At 43.1% G+C, this 15,980-nt stretch overlaps 2 protein-coding genes and 2 non-coding genes across 9 annotated transcripts in view; all 4 read right to left on the reverse strand.

The window, feature by feature from the left end:
• Positions 1–618: 618 nt before the first annotated feature.
• RPL27A (ribosomal protein L27a) lies at positions 619–4,749 on the reverse strand. Of its 2 annotated transcripts, none has more exons than XM_050337199.1 (5): positions 4,509–4,749; positions 3,381–3,444; positions 2,870–2,945; positions 1,905–2,079; positions 619–811 (listed from the first exon to the last, which is right to left on the reverse strand). In XM_050337199.1, exons 1-5 carry the CDS (start codon positions 4,515–4,517, stop codon positions 683–685), a joined length of 453 nt encoding a protein of 150 aa, XP_050193156.1. In that variant the 5' UTR covers positions 4,518–4,749; the 3' UTR covers positions 619–682. The 2 variants fall into 2 exon arrangements, with proteins under 2 accessions (XP_050193156.1, XP_050193157.1); XM_050337200.1 differs by lacking the exon at positions 4,509–4,749 and adding an exon at positions 3,733–3,807.
• LOC126651389 (small nucleolar RNA SNORA3/SNORA45 family) lies at positions 1,433–1,564 on the reverse strand. The gene has a single exon (XR_007631671.1). It is a non-coding gene; the product is annotated as a small nucleolar RNA SNORA3/SNORA45 family (small nucleolar RNA).
• Positions 2,399–2,530, reverse strand: LOC126651388 (small nucleolar RNA SNORA3/SNORA45 family). Its single transcript, XR_007631670.1, has one exon. It is a non-coding gene; the product is annotated as a small nucleolar RNA SNORA3/SNORA45 family (small nucleolar RNA).
• Positions 4,750–5,749: 1,000 nt separating the features above from the next.
• Positions 5,750–15,980, reverse strand: part of DENND2B (DENN domain containing 2B) — a 167,065-nt gene continuing 156,834 nt past the window's right edge. For 3 of the 5 annotated variants that reach the window (XM_050337187.1, XM_050337189.1, XM_050337186.1), the window contains 6 exons: positions 10,766–10,943; positions 9,699–9,740; positions 8,578–8,689; positions 7,426–7,665; positions 7,072–7,158; positions 5,750–6,635 (listed from right to left, as the gene is read on the reverse strand). In XM_050337187.1, the coding sequence (XP_050193144.1) occupies positions 6,601–6,635; positions 7,072–7,158; positions 7,426–7,665; positions 8,578–8,689; positions 9,699–9,740; positions 10,766–10,943 (694 nt within the window). In that variant the 3' untranslated portion in view covers positions 5,750–6,600. The remainder of the gene's footprint in view (positions 6,636–7,071; positions 7,159–7,425; positions 7,666–8,577; positions 8,690–9,698; positions 9,741–10,765; positions 10,944–15,980) is intronic. The other 2 variants (XM_050337190.1, XM_050337191.1) reach the window with 1 other exon arrangement.

Here is a 15,980-nt window from a genome sequence, read left to right on the forward strand (position 1 = left end):
GTGTGCATGGGGCACGTCAGTGCTGAGTGAACTTTTCTTCACCTCTGATCTGGTCAGGGACCAGGTGACCAACATCAGGGAGTAACAGCACTCCTTAGTTTGCTGAACCACTCCACTCACCTTTGAGGACTGGAAGTTTTTTGCTTTGGCAGGGGATGAAAAGCATTAGGAAATAGTGGTCCCAGCAGTCAATGAGAGACAGTTCACATATTCTTACCTTAGTATTTTAAAAACTGTTCATTTAAGTTACAGTTCTTCACAACGAGCAGTACCACTGGCTAAGAGGAACTGTTTTATAAAAGAAATGCATGTCAACTTTACCCTAAAAGCCTTCTAAACTTAATTACTGCCAAATACAAAGTCTGCTTTTCACAGACAGCTGTAAAGAGGATCACCAACCAGAGCAGCAAAAATACAGAATCTATTTTGCTACCCTGTAAAGACAAAAAGATGAGGTATTTGTACATACCACACACTGAACATTGCAGTCAGGCAGTTTCAAAATAAAGAGAGAAACAGTCAAACCACTGATCAAAAAGAACCAGAAATAACGAAGCAGGTAAGACTCAAGTGTGAACACTGTCTGGACACATCAGAAAAAGAAAACACAAAACAGGCTTCTGTATATCAATTCATTTTACCCATTGTTTTTATTCAAAAAATTTGAATAAAACAAAAACTTTTATGCCACAAGCACACAGGCACCACCAACTTCTTTGATCTTCTCCTCTGCTCTTCTACTGAAGAACTTTGCTTTCACAATTACAGGCTGCTTGGGCAGCTTCCCCTTGCCCAGGACTTTGTAGTAGCCCTAGAAAGATTTAAAAAAGAAGTTCAGCATTTGTAATCAGCTTGCAGGCTTCTACATTCAGATCTGGTTTTCAACACAGTTAAAACTAAAACTGTGATCACCGTGACTTCATCCAGACAACTCAGTACCTACAGAAAGATGCCCTGCATGAGTTAGTGGGGTTGCAGTTGTTCTGAGAGAAAGTACAAACTCTAAACTGAAATTTTCCTGTGATTTAGAAGCTGGATGATGTACTCAAGTATTCCATATAAAAAAACCACTCTGAAGTAAACAACCTTTCCACATTTTTCTGGCTGCACTTCCAACACTACCTACCATGAAATGACTGCCAGTCAATGCTATCTGTCAGACACCCTGGTACTTCTGAGCAGAGCAGAGGGCTCTTCTGCATGCCTGAAATGCACAGCTGAAGCTTTTTCAAGCTTTCGCAGCCATAGCTGCTCCCTAACACTGGAATTCCCTCATGTCATTCCTGCCCCTTACACTAACAGGGCAATCACGGCATGAAGTCCATTAACAAAACAGCTGCTGAAATCATTGCTGGTTAGAAGTGGCAGCCCAACTGACCAACACGGGTATCTCCATGTGACAGGTAGAACAGCCCCACCTGGCAGAGCAGTTGAGTGTTCCTGATTCGGTGGCTGGCTGGGATACAGGACATCGCAGCCAGTGAATAAGGATCAGGTGTTTATGTCCGAGAACTATAGCACACCAAGACAACCAGACGTGTGGAGATGTGACTCTAGTCTCGATATCGGAAAAGTGATGTTATGAGAATGCAACCAGTTCTGCCAGGTTTTTGCACACGCTTTCAGTAACATTTTAAACAAGAAATCTTTCACCATCTACCCAAAGGAGGGAACTCCACGGTCACAATCACACAGAGTTACGAGTGGAAGTTCCTACAGGAAAAAATGTAACACTGTAAGAGCCTCTGTAACTACTTATATGCAAAGGTACCTGTCTGAAGAAGCTCACAAGTGCTTAAGCACTGGAACTTAACTGCAGTTCACCATTTCCCCACTCGGAAAGGCAAAGCTCAGTCACACATGAAGAGATCAGAAATCACAGGGCTGACTGAACAGGAACTCACCGAGCGCACCACATCGATGACCGGGGCCAGACCAGCCTCGTTTTTGGCATAATTGAGCCTGGTCTGTTCACTGACAAGCGTCCACAGTTTATCCAGGTTGACAGTAGGACAGAACTTTTGGTTTCTCTTCAAGTGATAGTGTCTCATGCCTACTTTTCCAAAGTAACCAGGGTGACTGGGAAAGAAACACATTCTGCATTAGATCCCATTTTTAATTCATCCTGAACAAGTAGAACTACAAAATTAACACTCAAACAAGTACCTTACTTGATCAAAGCAAGTGAAATTTCACATTATATTTTTTTCATACTAGTATGTGTAATATTTAGGTGTAATAATTATTAGTAATGACATCAAGGAAAAATTACTTCCTCTTTAAGTGTTTCATCTCCCTTAAACTCACAGCTTCATCCCTCTCACTGGGGTCTGCATTTCAAGGGAACCCCAATTCCACGAACTCTGGGAAGGCTGCACGGCCTGTGGAGTTTCAGCACTCCTGTCACTAACCTGGTGACTGACTGAGACAGGAGTGGGCACAGCCAGTGAATAGATTAGTGGTTACTGTCCGAGGACTCCAGCACACCAGGACAACAGGCAGTGCCCAGATGTGACTCTATAGTCTCGGCCATGAGCAAGGACAACACCCCTCACCCTACAGGATTAAGTTTGGATTTAACATTTAGAGTTTATTGTGTGTGCATTGTTAACCATGCTGTTAACAAGCAAGTCTGATCAAATTTACCAAATGTGGCACTGAACTCTTAAAAGACACCTTGTTTAAGTGAAAAAGCCTTTGATTTTAGGATAAGTGGGGACATGAATTGACTGTAGCTAAAATGCCACACTTCCCATCAAGGGTAAAAAACACACAGGATTGCAGGGAATTTTGTTTATTCACACATAAAAGTTAGTTGGATCTACTTCAGGAACACACATGTTGCTAGTATTCATTTACTTTCACTTACTATTTATCGAAGTTAATCCTGTGATGGTGCATACCACCAGCATTACCACGTCCTCCTGGATGCTTCCTGTGTTTGCCTAAAAAGAAAAATTAACGTTTGTTACACTAATGTTACATATAATACTTGAGCTTACAGGTACGTTTAGTGTCAATTTGAACTTAAACTAATTTAATTAATTATTCTACCTTGTTGAGCAACAAGGCGTGAATGGTCAAAGAATCAGAAGGCAAACAGCACTACCCTGTAATGCTACGACATCACACGACCAGAACTGATCTCCCTGAGCACTACTGAAGTTACAAACGTGCACGACTTCTGATCGCCCCATCACTGCGGCACCGACCCCCGCACGCCGCGGCCTTCAGACCTGCTCGCTACTTCCCACAGCCCAGCGGGCCCCTGCACCCACGGCCGCCCTTTCCTGCGACCCGCGCGGCACAGCAGCCTCCCCTCAGCGCCGGGGAGCCCCGAGCCCACAGGGCCGCTCCCGCCGAGCCGCCCCTCCACTCACCCACGCGGCCGTGCCCGTGGCTGACGTGCCCTCTCAGCTTCCGGGTCTTCCTTAGCCTGGAAGGCTGCGGGAAAGCGGGAGAGAAGCTGTGAGCGCGGCGGGCAGCGAGAGGCAGCAGAACCGCCCGCCGCCCGCAGCCCCAGGGCGGGCGCGCAGCCGGGCGCCATGGAGGGCCGGCCTCCCCGCACCGCTCGGCCCCGCCGCGGGCTCGGAAACGCGCCTCCTCGCCACCCTCCAGTACTCCTCAGCCCTGTCCCTCCGCGGGAGCGACGGCCGCGGAGCCCCCCATTCCACCCTATCCCACCCTATCCCACCCCATCCCATCCCATCCCGTCCAGGCAGCAGCTCCCACCATCTTGTCGGCGTGCGCGAGGGAGAGAAAGGGCGCGGCTCTCGCGAGAGCGGGGAAAGGCGCGGGGGGCGGGCGGGCGAGGCCGAGCTCTCGCGAGACTTGGCTGAGGGGGTGGTGGCGGGGTTCGGAGGGCGGGAGCAGTGTCGGTCCCGCTGTGGGAGCTGCCGTGCCATCCGCAGCAAAGGCGGCATTTGGAGCAGAATCCTGGAGCGTTTGCAAGCTGGGTCACTTTATTAAACACCCGTAACAACGGGAGAATAAACACTCTATGCTTACACACAATTATGTGCCACACTAGAGTGCCGGTGATGGCTGAGGAGCATTCCTGTTCTTAGCTCTACTTGGCTAGAGCAGCACAGTGCTAATAACACCAAGGTTGTGTGCTCGAACCCTGTATGGGCCATTCCCCTAAGAGTTGGACTCGATGATCCTTTTGGGTCGCCTCCATCTCTTAAATATTCTATGATAAAGCTTGGATTTTTGGGGGTTTTTTAATGGATTTTGTATTGTAAGATTCTAAACAGATCTTTACCAATTTAAACACAGGTCTCAGATTTGGGTTTTTTTCAGAATTTCCTTCTCAGTTAAGTGGTGCACTTGTAATGTTCCATCTTGAGGAAACCCATTAGTTTTAGCAACTAATTTAGAAGAGAACACTCATTTTTCATTCATCCTTCCGTTTCAGACACAGACCTCCAGATAACGCAAGGATTGTTTTATATAGCCATAGTCTGAGGGTCAAGAAGATCTACAGATTTTTTGAAACGTGATCTCACCTTGTCCATTTCTATCCTCTGATTCACATTACAAAAGCAGGAGCAACATGTTGATGGATCATACAATGTTTAAAACCTTTCTCCTTTAATTTTTGAAGTGCAGATGGAGGAAAACAGCTTTGGTGTGGGAGATGGGTTTAACATTATCACAGGTTTGTACATCAGCATTCTGCAGCTTTGTCTTGCTTTTGTAGCAACTCTGCAGCATGTCCTGGTGATGTTTTATCCATCATAAGAAAAGGAGTATGTATTTCCCCCTATATTTACTAGCTGCTGTTGTTTATAAAAAGGCCAGAAGCCACCTGTACAAGTGACATTATTCCTTCTACTCCAAAGAATTACATCTAGGAGTCATTCTGGAACTTAAAGCATATTATGGAGTAAAACTAATGGAAATTATCAGTTGTGATGACATTTCCATTGAATCAAAAGCACACGATATTTTACAGACATTTCATGCCCAGCTTTCGTATACACAGGAATGTGAGGGATATAATTTAAAAAAGGAAATGACTTCACCTTTTTAGTGAATAATCCCTCGATTTTGTTCTATGAGGCTGATAGCAAACCAGAACCACTGACAGGTTCGGAATTGCGCAAGCCTCAAAGCCAGTCTTAACTACAGAAATCATGCTGCAAATGAAGAAAAACACAGCATGGCCTGTTTTCTTTAAAGGTAAGAAGCTTTACCTAATTTTCATCATCTGTCAGACTTGCAAACATATTCAAGCATTTTATATTATCTTCCTCAAACTACAGGAAAACTTACAGAACCTCAACAGTTCTGTAATCAGATCAAGGATGAATATGGTAGTTAAGCAGCGTTGACAGACGTGTAGGAGCCACAGCAAGCTGAACCATTCCTGTCCTGTCTTCACTGACATGGAGACACCACCTAAACACACTGCAATTAATGTCAAAGAAAAGCAGTCTCTCATGAAATGTAGGTGATCACCTCATCAGGAATTCAGGCAAAGGCTGCTTGCTATAAGCTGCTTGTATTCTACTCTGATCATCTACCCAAGGTAGCACAAAAGCAACCTGAAAATACTGCAGTTCAGGAGTATCTATGATACAAGGACAAAAGAATTTGCTGCTACCCCATGAAAAAATGTTTTAAGAGATGCTTCTGTTAGGATAAAATTAACAAAACAGGGATATAAAACACCTGGTCTTAGCACCAGTGAGAAGCATTGATGAAAACCCAAACTACGCGTCACGAAATAGCAAACCTACCAAAAGACAGGTTCGTAATAACCATTTTAATTACAAATTCATTTAAAAAATCACAGGAAAGTTACTGGGTTTGTACCTGCTCAACATCAGAAACTGCAGAGGTTTGTAAAGAATATAAACAAACAGGGATATTTACAGAGTTTATTAGAAACCATACATACATACATTAGGAAAGGATGTACTGTACCTACTCGCTGCAGCTTGTATGTCAAAGAGCTGAGATCTCCTCAGGTGTAGCAGTCTTAGTGCAGAATGGATTACAAAGAGTTTACTGACCAGAGTTCAAACCAAGTGGAAGTTTTGCATTGTGAACCAAGTACCTTATTATCAAGTTGCTTTGTTATTTCTTTAAAATTAATTAGAGGGGAAAAACCAACCAAACAAGCAACTGTGCCGCGTGAAAAGCGGCCCCCGTTCGTACAACCTCTCCCACGTACCCGAGCTCATTCACCCCACAGTATTCAGGCATCAGTGTCGCTCTCTCACAAACATCCCTTGAAGTCAGTGGTTCTGCTGAGACAGTCAGCTGCACATAAATCAGCTATTCATTTTTGCACCAAGCATAACTCAATTCATACTAAAGAAACAAAAAAAAGCACCTGTTATTCTCAGGAATATACAAATATTTACCACAGTTTTCTTGCTCATTACAAAATCAGTTACAAAAAGCTTACAGCACATTATGTACAAATTCTATCCAAATACATAAAGGAGCCATCACGTGGCACACTGTCAACAGCATCACTCATCACTCAGAGCTCATTCTGCTCTCCTCCTGCTCCGAACTCTGGAACGCCGCAGGTGTCTCACGCAGTGTCATAAATAGTCTTTGGGTTGGTATTTCAGCAGAAAGGAATTAGTTCTTCTTGTGAAGAAACTTCATTTTGTTCCCTGAAGAAAGCACACCGTGAGTGTCTCACAGATACTGAAAAGCCAGGGGTAATCAAAAGTGACTTAGCAGACGGGTCTAACTTCTAATGTAATTGCTGTAAGGCAACTCTTTTAATCAACACCAGCAGGGACAGCCAACTAACAGAGTGCTGAGTGGTCAGACATTTTCTTGTTCCATTATGGTTTGGTTCCCCCACCCCCAAATGAAACTGAAAGTGTTCACAAGGCTCAGAATTAAATCTGGTTTTGTCAGCTTTAACTATGTTTCCAGTGTTTTCCTTTTAATATTTCCTATCACATTGCAGCTGCCTGACTATCTGGTTTTACCCCAGGTAAGATTTTTTTAAAGTTTAAAAACCAAAACAACAACAACAACAACAAAATAACCACAAGCACGAAAATTAATTTCAGAAGCACTTCTAAATATTTCCCTCACCAAGGCCTCGCAGGAACTTGTTTACTCCACTTTGTTCCGTGTCTGGAAGCTCTTCCAAATACTGTTCAACCCTCTGCTCGAAGAGACCTGCGGCAGAGGGGAGACAGGGGCGCCGGGGTGAGCTGTGCCCGCATCCCGCAGTCCCGGGTTCCGCGGTACCCACGATGCAGCTCCCGGCCGTGCGGGTTCTGCCTCCGGCAGCCTCCGCTTACATCGACCTTCCGGTTAGCCCGGCATTATTTTAGGGATGCGTTTCCGTTTTCCCAGCGAGCGCAGGGGCGTAGGAGGTGTTGCTCGCTGCGGGAGCCCGGCAGAACGCATAAGCCGCGCCGCGGGGGAGAAACACGCCCTTACCTTTTGCCCTGCATTTCCTCAGCTCCCTGTCCTGGATGAAGCCAGTAAACATTTGGGATTCCATGAAAACTTCCAAGAAGCGACGGATGCTCTTGGAGGCCACAGATTTACGGAAAGCCTCCCTTTGGAAGGCACGCTCTCCTTTTTCATTCTGGGTTAGGAACAGGGAATAATGGCCAACTGTCTCCACAAAGAATCGGATAAAAACCTCAGACACTAATCCATTCAGGGTGTTACATTCTGCAAAATAAGGCGGCAATAAGACACCAAAATCAGCTGCTACCAGAGCTGTCAGCATTATTCCCATAGGGCCAGTACTGCATCTCTCGCTTTATTGATGCTGTGCTAACAACTGACAGGAGTTGTGCCGGAGGCTGCCTGCACACCTGGTGCACATCAGAGAGAGCAACAACTTCATAACCACAAGGGCCACTGTGCATAATTGGTGTTCCATAACCAACAGTCAATGAGAATTACAAATCCTTGGGAAAAAACTCAGAAAATTAAGCATTTTATGTGTGTTCCATCCCTGTGGATAATAATACCAAGAACTGATCAAAAAGGGCATGTTGTAGAATTTGTGTTTTCATAATTTCTGAGATGTTAAAACAGTTTTACATGTGTAATACAGATGAGTAGAAATAAATTTCAAAAACTGAATAGGGGCCTCCTTCATACCTTTTAACCACTGGCATTTAAATTCAACCTGAGCTGTTTTTATCATTGCTGGAGAGAAATACGAACCTTCAGAGGCAACTCAACCCATCTTGCACTGAAACTATTTTCTGGTGGTAGCTGTTTCTCTCTGCTGAAAATACCAACTGCCAAGACTAACTCCAAACTCAGACACATCCCTAAGCCTGTAGAATTATCTGGATTGAACTAAGGCCAAGTCAGCTGCAAACCTCTGTATGAGCAAAGATTCAGAGGGATCGATGAGAGCCCGTGTCATTTACAAGGAATTAAGATAGATTGCTGATGTGGTATTACTGTGGGTTGATGCTTTCAGTCTCATTCGCTGTGTGCTCACTATCTTTGATGTGACAAAAGGTATATGAGAACTCAAGTCCCATCTTTCTTTCTCCTGGATGGAAAGTCACAATTCTACCTATATGTCTTGTCATACAAGTCCCTGTTTCCAAATAAACTTACCGTCATCTGAATCACTATCTGAATCCTGATTTATCAGTTCATTCTTTCTCTCTAGAGCCTGCTCCAGAGCAGCTTGCAATTTTCTAGGTAATAGTGTGTCTTCATCATCCATCTGATAGAGGAAAAAAGAAAATGTTTAGGTCACGTTAATCTATGCAGAAACTACAGCAAATACTTTCAGAAGGTTTAAAACTCAGGTGAAAAAATATTTGTATCTGCTACTGTCATGGCTACATAAACAATGAAAAGCTTTTTTGTGCAAATAACATATACTTCTACACATAATTTCCTGTCACTCTTAATGAGATTAAAGTCAGAAATGATAATCCAAAGAGAAGGTAAACATACAGAATCTTGGAATCGGCTCTTTGCGTGACAAAGAGTCCAAATAATTGTGTTTAACTAAATACACATCATGTGAAGCCTTGCTACGTGTACACACAGCTGCTCTAGTTTAGGCAGCTTCTTTGCTTCTTGACAGTTGTTTTTACTATATTGTAGTATATCTCGTTTTCTGGGTTTTCCCTGTGTTGGTCTCTTCGTTTTATTTAATGCTTGTTCAGCAGAAGCAAGTCAACACAAGAATCTTAGCTGAGCAGCTGCTATTCACCAGCCAAATCGTCCAGGGAGTCATACAAGAAAGTTTACTCATCTAACCTGCAGGTTGTTGTTCTTAAAATTATTTAGCGCCACATGACTATCAGATGATTGTGATCCTTTATCTCCCTGTTTTACAAGGCTTCTGCTTTTCCCATCACAATAAATTATTCTTTACTTTCCTCTCTCACCCAGAAAACTCTCTGCAATTTTTGTGCTTCTCACCTCCCAACAGAGTGAGTTTTCTTGCTAAGGTGGAGTTGTTATCTTTGGATGTTTTCTTTCCAGTGTTAATACAGGTCTTGATCCCTTCTGACAGTCATAGCCTAAGTCCCTTTTGCATACCTGAGAGGTACTTATTTGCAGGTGAAACAGAAAATGAACACTTTTTTTTTTTTTCCTAATCACTTTCCCTTGGTACACACAATTCCTTCCAAATATCTGTGATCAAAGAGAGACCTAATCACACTATAGCAGTAAACAGCTTGCTAGACTGCATGGCAACATTTCAAGCTGTACTTTACCTGTCTGATGAATCGATCAGATCCCAGGTTAACCATCAAAGCCTAAAGAAAAGAAAATGCTGTAGTGAAATATATCTGAGGAGACAGAAAACAGTCATGACCTTTTAATAGCAAAAGACCACTAAACAGTGTCAAGCTTCAACATGAATCAAATTCCTACTGTGAAACAAGAGGTCGTATGCTTTATAAAATCGGAGTATGGAAGTTTACTACAGAGCTAAAAGTCTAATTTAGCATAGTTAGATACAACAGATATCATGCTAGGTTAATATGTAAAAAAAGCTCTTTTTTAAAATCTAAGCAAGTAATAATTTTAGTTAACATGCCATTGAAAAGTATTTCAGAAAACAGTGTCATTGGAGGCAGTAGGGCTTCTGAAGCAAGGGTGTGAAATATTCGTGATAATGAAGCAGCAAAGCTAGAGATGGAGTTGGGAAGATGTGGGAGAGCAAAGTTAGGAAAGTGGGAGGAAAATGGAGCAGAGATTTACATGGGTCAGAAGAACACAGAACCTCAGAAGTGAGCACAAGAAAATTTCTTAGAAAAATGACAGAAAACTAGTAGGAGTAAGAGAGAAGAGTGTGCCATTGGGTGTTTTTGTGGTATTTTACTGAAAGAGCTGATGAAATGCAATTCTCATTTGACTTTCAGTATAGTATTAATGAAGTCTTAGAAGTTAAATGAAAAAAAATATTGAAAGGTTTTGTTTTCTGTGTGAGCTATGGCTTCATGCACAGCTTCGATCACCATTAAGCAGTGTCATAGCAGATAGCTTCCTCTTCTTCCAGAACAATCTAGCATATTAACACCCCACTTACTTGTTAACCAGGTAAACATTCACTTTTCTCTATCAAGGTGTCAGGTACAGGAAGAGGGGCAGAATAGAGAGGAGAGTAAACCTACTACTGCATTTTACCAAGAGGCAGTTGCCCATGAGAATTAGGCAGAGAAGAAACAAAGAGGCAGGTTAAAAATTAAACATGTGAAGATTTATGTGTGAATGGCAGACCTTCTCAAGGGTGAGGCCAGCTTTACTCAGGGCAAACAATTCTGGTGCCAGCTCCTACCTCCTCTACAGGCAGGTCCTTGAGTTTGGGCAGAGAGCTGGAGAGCAGTCCCACCAGGAAGGGGGTAGGGCAGCACACGATGTCAATCATGGATGAGGGCAGAACAGGAATGAAGGTGTGCTGCCAGGAGAAGGGGTAGAGAAGGGCCACCACGGCATGTGAGCAGCTCGACAGGGTGCTGGAGAAAGAAGAACAAACAGGTTTGCAGAGGTTCTTCTTAGTTCAGAACAGCTACCACTTGCTGATAAACTCAGTGTTTTGAAATACAAGTGCCCAAGTGGCTGCCCTTCTGTCCCTTCTGACTTCAGACAGCCCCAGACCCCTTCCAGTCCCTACCACCTCTGCACTGTGCAGTGTGGTAGTTCCTCTCCTAATCACCTCTAAGAGACTTCAAACTAAAGGTAGAAAAATCAGAATCCATTTGCTTCATTATAGCAGTCAGGAGATGCTTTGATCTAGAAGACAAGGTTCAGTGTTCCCAACAACACTCAACAGCAGCCACTTTGAATTATACTTAAAATCCAAAAGCAACTTCAGATCTTGGCTGTTATAACCATGTCAGTAGTTAAAATGCATTCTAGTGATGTTCTTATGTTGAGCACTAATGCATGAATAAGGGAAAATGAGAAATAAAATAAAATTGAAAAAAAATCCTAAAGAAAAACCCTACTAAATCAAATGCAAGAAACCCCTATCAATACTTATTCCAAAGGAAATCTGGCAGAAACAACACATATCTCAAAGTTTGTATATCTTTGTGGCAACAGCATATTTTTATTATGATACATCTTAACAGGCTTTTTAACCAACTTCAGTGATATAGATATTGATCTTGATCAGCAGAATACTCTAAAATACACCTTGGTAACCACTGAACATTAAGGCTTGAAATTGTCATGGAAAATGTCTTGCACGTGTTGTCTTTCCATCTACTGAATCTGATTCCCTTTTACAGTGACATGGTTTCCAAATGTTAAAAATAATGGAATGTCATTACCAAGTTAGTTTTAGCATCAGGGAAATAAAAGACAGCCTCTCCCGATCAGAGCTTTGAGTTTGGACTGAGTTACAATGTCTGCTTCTCACAGGCTGAGATGACAGAAGTTTGGATTATTACCCAGCCTAGCTTGACTGAACTAATTTTCTCACACTGCAAACTTCTGCTGTGCTTAATGTAGCCACAAAGAACTATAAATAATAACTTCAGAGCTGTTACTGCTTAAGAATGCTGGGGATAGGTGCAGCTTTCTTCTACTGCAAGACTTGGTGGAGACTTTAGGTGGCATCAGACCTCCACCGGAATAACCTTCATGAGCATTTTTAGTTGTGGATTATTCCAAGGCCAAAAGGAACCCGTTTGTCCCTGTCTATGATTAACCTTTGAAGTTTGCTGAGTAAGAAAAGTGATAATAAGGGGACAGAGAGGCTGAAGAAGAACAAATGGTTGTCTTTTACTACAAATAATCTGTTGGCTTGTTTTTAATTGACATTTCCTTTAAGATCTAAGAATCACAGCATGGTTTTATGACATATGTTGCCTGACACAGGGTTCTTGTAAAATGATGCATTTCTCTAATTTATTTTTTTTTATATAGCAGGCAACGGTGCTATATAAAAAACCAGTGCTATATAAAAACACATTGCCTCATACTTTGGTCTCGAGCGTCTGCCGTGGCGAGCACAGCGGTGTGTTTCGGAAGAGCTGTGGAACATGGTACAGGCTCCCAGCACTTTCTCAAGATCATTTTAATGACTCTGGCATTTTCAGCTACTACAAATTCAGTCATCTTAGCTGTGCAACTAAAATAAGAGCCACGCTAAGCTAAAAGTAGGAAGACAAACATTCTTCTGATGCTCAGTTGGTATTTTTTTTCCTTTCTATAAAATGCCCTTTTGTAACTTGTTGTTTTACGCACGGTGCTGTGACGTAAATCAGCCCCTGCATCCTCTTTGCGTGCTATTCCCACGCTGGGAGAGACTTCAGGCTCCGGCCCAGGACACTGGTCTCTCTTCCAGAGCTTTCCCGGGAGCCGGCTGTGGCAAGGCAGCAGTGGAACGTGGTGCGGGGTGTCCTGCTTTGGCACCCTGCTCTGCCCTGCCAGCGCCGCCTGACAATCACACCATCGCCCTCGTCAGCACCTCAGCCTCTGCATTTTCAGACTCTGCACACACTTTTTCAAATTCAGCCTCAGAAAGTCTTTCCCCGTGAGACATCTCATCCCCGTGAAACACTCCCTCTGAACTTTCAGTCCCTAGAACCTCCTCCTGCCCGACCTCCCTCCCGGGTGCTGCTCCCGCAGAGGGCAGCGGGACTCCCACACGCTGTTACCAAACTCCCGCTTGTACAGAGTCCCCGAGTCTCTTCCGTAGCTGGAAATACTAGTATTTAGAAAGGACACACCTTTCACTGCAGTGTGAGGTTTTCACATTCTGTAAGGTAAAATTCTGAGATGGTGGATGTAAGGGACATCCCCAGCTTAAATCTCTAAAATAGGGTTCAGATTCTTTTAAAGAATGTTATTCATGAGAGGCATGTTTAGTAAACTAAAAAAGAAAACTCTACCCTGGGAAACCAAGTCCGCTCCAGTTTTTCCTTTCCAAATGTGCAACCCACACGTTATCCCACTGTTCTTGTTTATGAGAAATAAGCAGTCAGGTCAGATGATTTATTTTCTTTAAGGTGTGTGAAGCACAGAAAGTAAAGCAGCAGAATAGTCAAAGAAGATAGATTTTCTAAATATTTTAACTTTTAATACTCTAGGGCATTTTTGGTAATCCAGAGAACTGGTTTGGAGAGTGGCCTTTTTCATTTGCTCTGTGCAGTTTTACAGGAATGCTGCATAATGTTCTAGCTGTTGTTCTACTGTAAAACACTTCTTATATTACCCATATGCACAAGAAACCAACTCATTGCTTGAGCCACACACTAACAGGGAGCATAAACCTCACACTTCAGAGGGGAAGCACTGCTGGAATTGTGCACATCATCCCATTAGGCTGGCCTCATCCTAATAATTTGCACTCTGCCAAAGCAAAATTAGAGAACAATTAGTAGAAAATGACCCAATTTCAATTAATATCAAAACATGGACAATCTACTAAGAATTTTCCAAGATTTTGGTTCTCCCTTTGTCTTTTATTGACTAGATTAAAAAATCCTTCAGTGTTTGATCTTCTCCACATGAAGGTAGTAGTATGAGGTTATACAATCTTACTGAGACATTCTTAATCACAAATTTCTTTTGAAGAAATCTTTTATCATGTTGCAGGCAAAATATGGCATCGCTTCTTTCCCAAAGTTGATTTATCTTCCTCTGGGCTATTTTCTTTCCAAAATCATTTTCTCATGACAGCACACAGAAACTTTTCCTTGTTGTGGAGACACAAGCTCAGACTAAGAGCTGAGGCACAGGAATTTTAGACATAACTGTGATTCAGCTGAATTTTGGAGACTGCTTGTGAACATGGTTTAGGTACATGTCAAAAAGAAAATGATTTAACAAGAACCTTTACTGTCCTTCAGATACAGAGAATGTCTGCTAGCAATTTCTGGGTTGGCCAACTAACAAATAAGTGCAAGCCCAGACTATACTCATATCTTATCACAACATAATTAGCATGTTCTGAGAAAGACACACTGTCCACTGTTGGACAGTGAATGGACATTGCCCTGGCTGCAGGGAGTGCCACCAGTGTGGATGTTAGTGCTGGATGTGCCTCTTTCAGACGACCACGGATTGTTGCTTAATACAAGTCAGCAACTGTCTGTTGGTGTTAAAGCCATGTTCAGTTACATATATTACCACAATGGAAATATTCTGCAAATACACTTTTCTTTATAACAGTAGCCAGCAGTTATATTCCTTTCCACTTCCTCCTCCACACCTGGAATTTCTCACAGACCCAAGGAAGCCTCACACACTGAGCATCTCCCAAGTCCAGGACTAAGCCCCTAACACAGACAATCACTTCCTGACATGGCTGCCTGATCCACCTTGCTACTCACGTGTACCCAACAGTCATTTTGACACTTTCACTGAAGGAAGAGAAGGTGAGAATACCCCTTCCCTTCTTCCACACCTTTCAAGCAGGCCCAAGCCACAGGGCAGCTCTGTAAGCCCAGGAGTGGTGCCAGCTCTGTGCTGTGCCAGTGCTCTGGACCATGCACTGGACTGAGGCTGACCGTCAGAATCTCATCTCTCTGCTTCCTCAGATGGAGAAATGCAACCAAAAATGTAAATTCACAAAAAAGTGTTTCCACTGCCCTTGTTTACTTTTCCACAACCTTTTTATGTTTATCATTTCTCCCTGCTGATTAAATTATGCTACTCTGTCCACATTCGCCGAACTCTTTCATCTGTTGTGTTGACACATTCATGCTCCAGCCCATAACCACTCCAAGGACTCCCTGACACACATCCCTTCATCTGCTTGGAAAAGCTTCCTCCTACCTGAGGTTGCAGTCTGGAGGCTCTGTCTTTCCCAGGTGTAATAATACCTTGACTCACATGGGTATTACACACCCAGCATACCTTCTCATCACAGGCCCCAGCCGTGCTTTTCTGTGACAGCTCCTACCCTTGGGCCACTGATAAACTGTGTAGCAAAAACAGATGCCAGACACTTCCCTTCTACACCCTGCAATGCCTCTCCAGATCCTGGATTAACTCCAGTCTCTGGCAGAGAGAGAAGTCTGTGACAACTCTGCAAGTTAACGTAGTCTGAGAGGTTTGCAGAGGACTGTGAAGAAGTTCTCTGAAGAGCTCTGGAAAAAGGCTACAGGCCAAGGACTCAGCCCATTTCCCCTCCCAACACAAACAAGCTGTAGAGGTGGAAAGGACAAAGCAGAAAGCTTGAAAAGCATCAAAAATGGAAGTAAAAACTGTAGCTACAGTTTGGGTGGGAGATGGAGCGCATATGGCACCACTGTTGATGTGCTCTGGCAGTAATTCAGAGCAAAGCTGTGCTGTGCCAGATACAGGACACACTTAAGCTCTGAAAAAATAAAGTGGTGCATAAGAATAAATAATATCAGCACTAATTATCAGGCATATAAGACTAAGTAATAGCATCAGGGACAAGATATAAATCAAAACTTATAAGTATCAGAAGTGATACTCTCCAAACTCCAGCTGTCTGGCTGTAAGGGCTCCTGCAGCACTCCTTCAGGTCAGCCTTCAAAGCAAGCCCTTGAAGTTCCCTGGAGGAGCTTGCT

The sequence above is a fragment of the Myiozetetes cayanensis genome, unplaced genomic scaffold (assembly GCF_022539395.1).
Source record: "Myiozetetes cayanensis isolate MyiCay16 unplaced genomic scaffold, myiCay2020 scf6-25, whole genome shotgun sequence".
NCBI lineage: Eukaryota > Metazoa > Chordata > Aves > Passeriformes > Tyrannidae > Myiozetetes > Myiozetetes cayanensis.

Excerpts from the sequence above, each read along its gene's own strand:
- RPL27A (XM_050337199.1), bottom strand. Across the intron at positions 2,946-3,380 it reads CCACGGGCACGGCCGCGTGG|GCAAACACAGGAAGCATCCA; the intron begins GTGAGTGGAGGG and ends TTTTCTTTTTAG. Across the intron at positions 812-1,904 it reads TCATCGATGTGGTGCGCTCG|GGCTACTACAAAGTCCTGGG; the intron begins GTGAGTTCCTGT and ends AAATCTTTCTAG.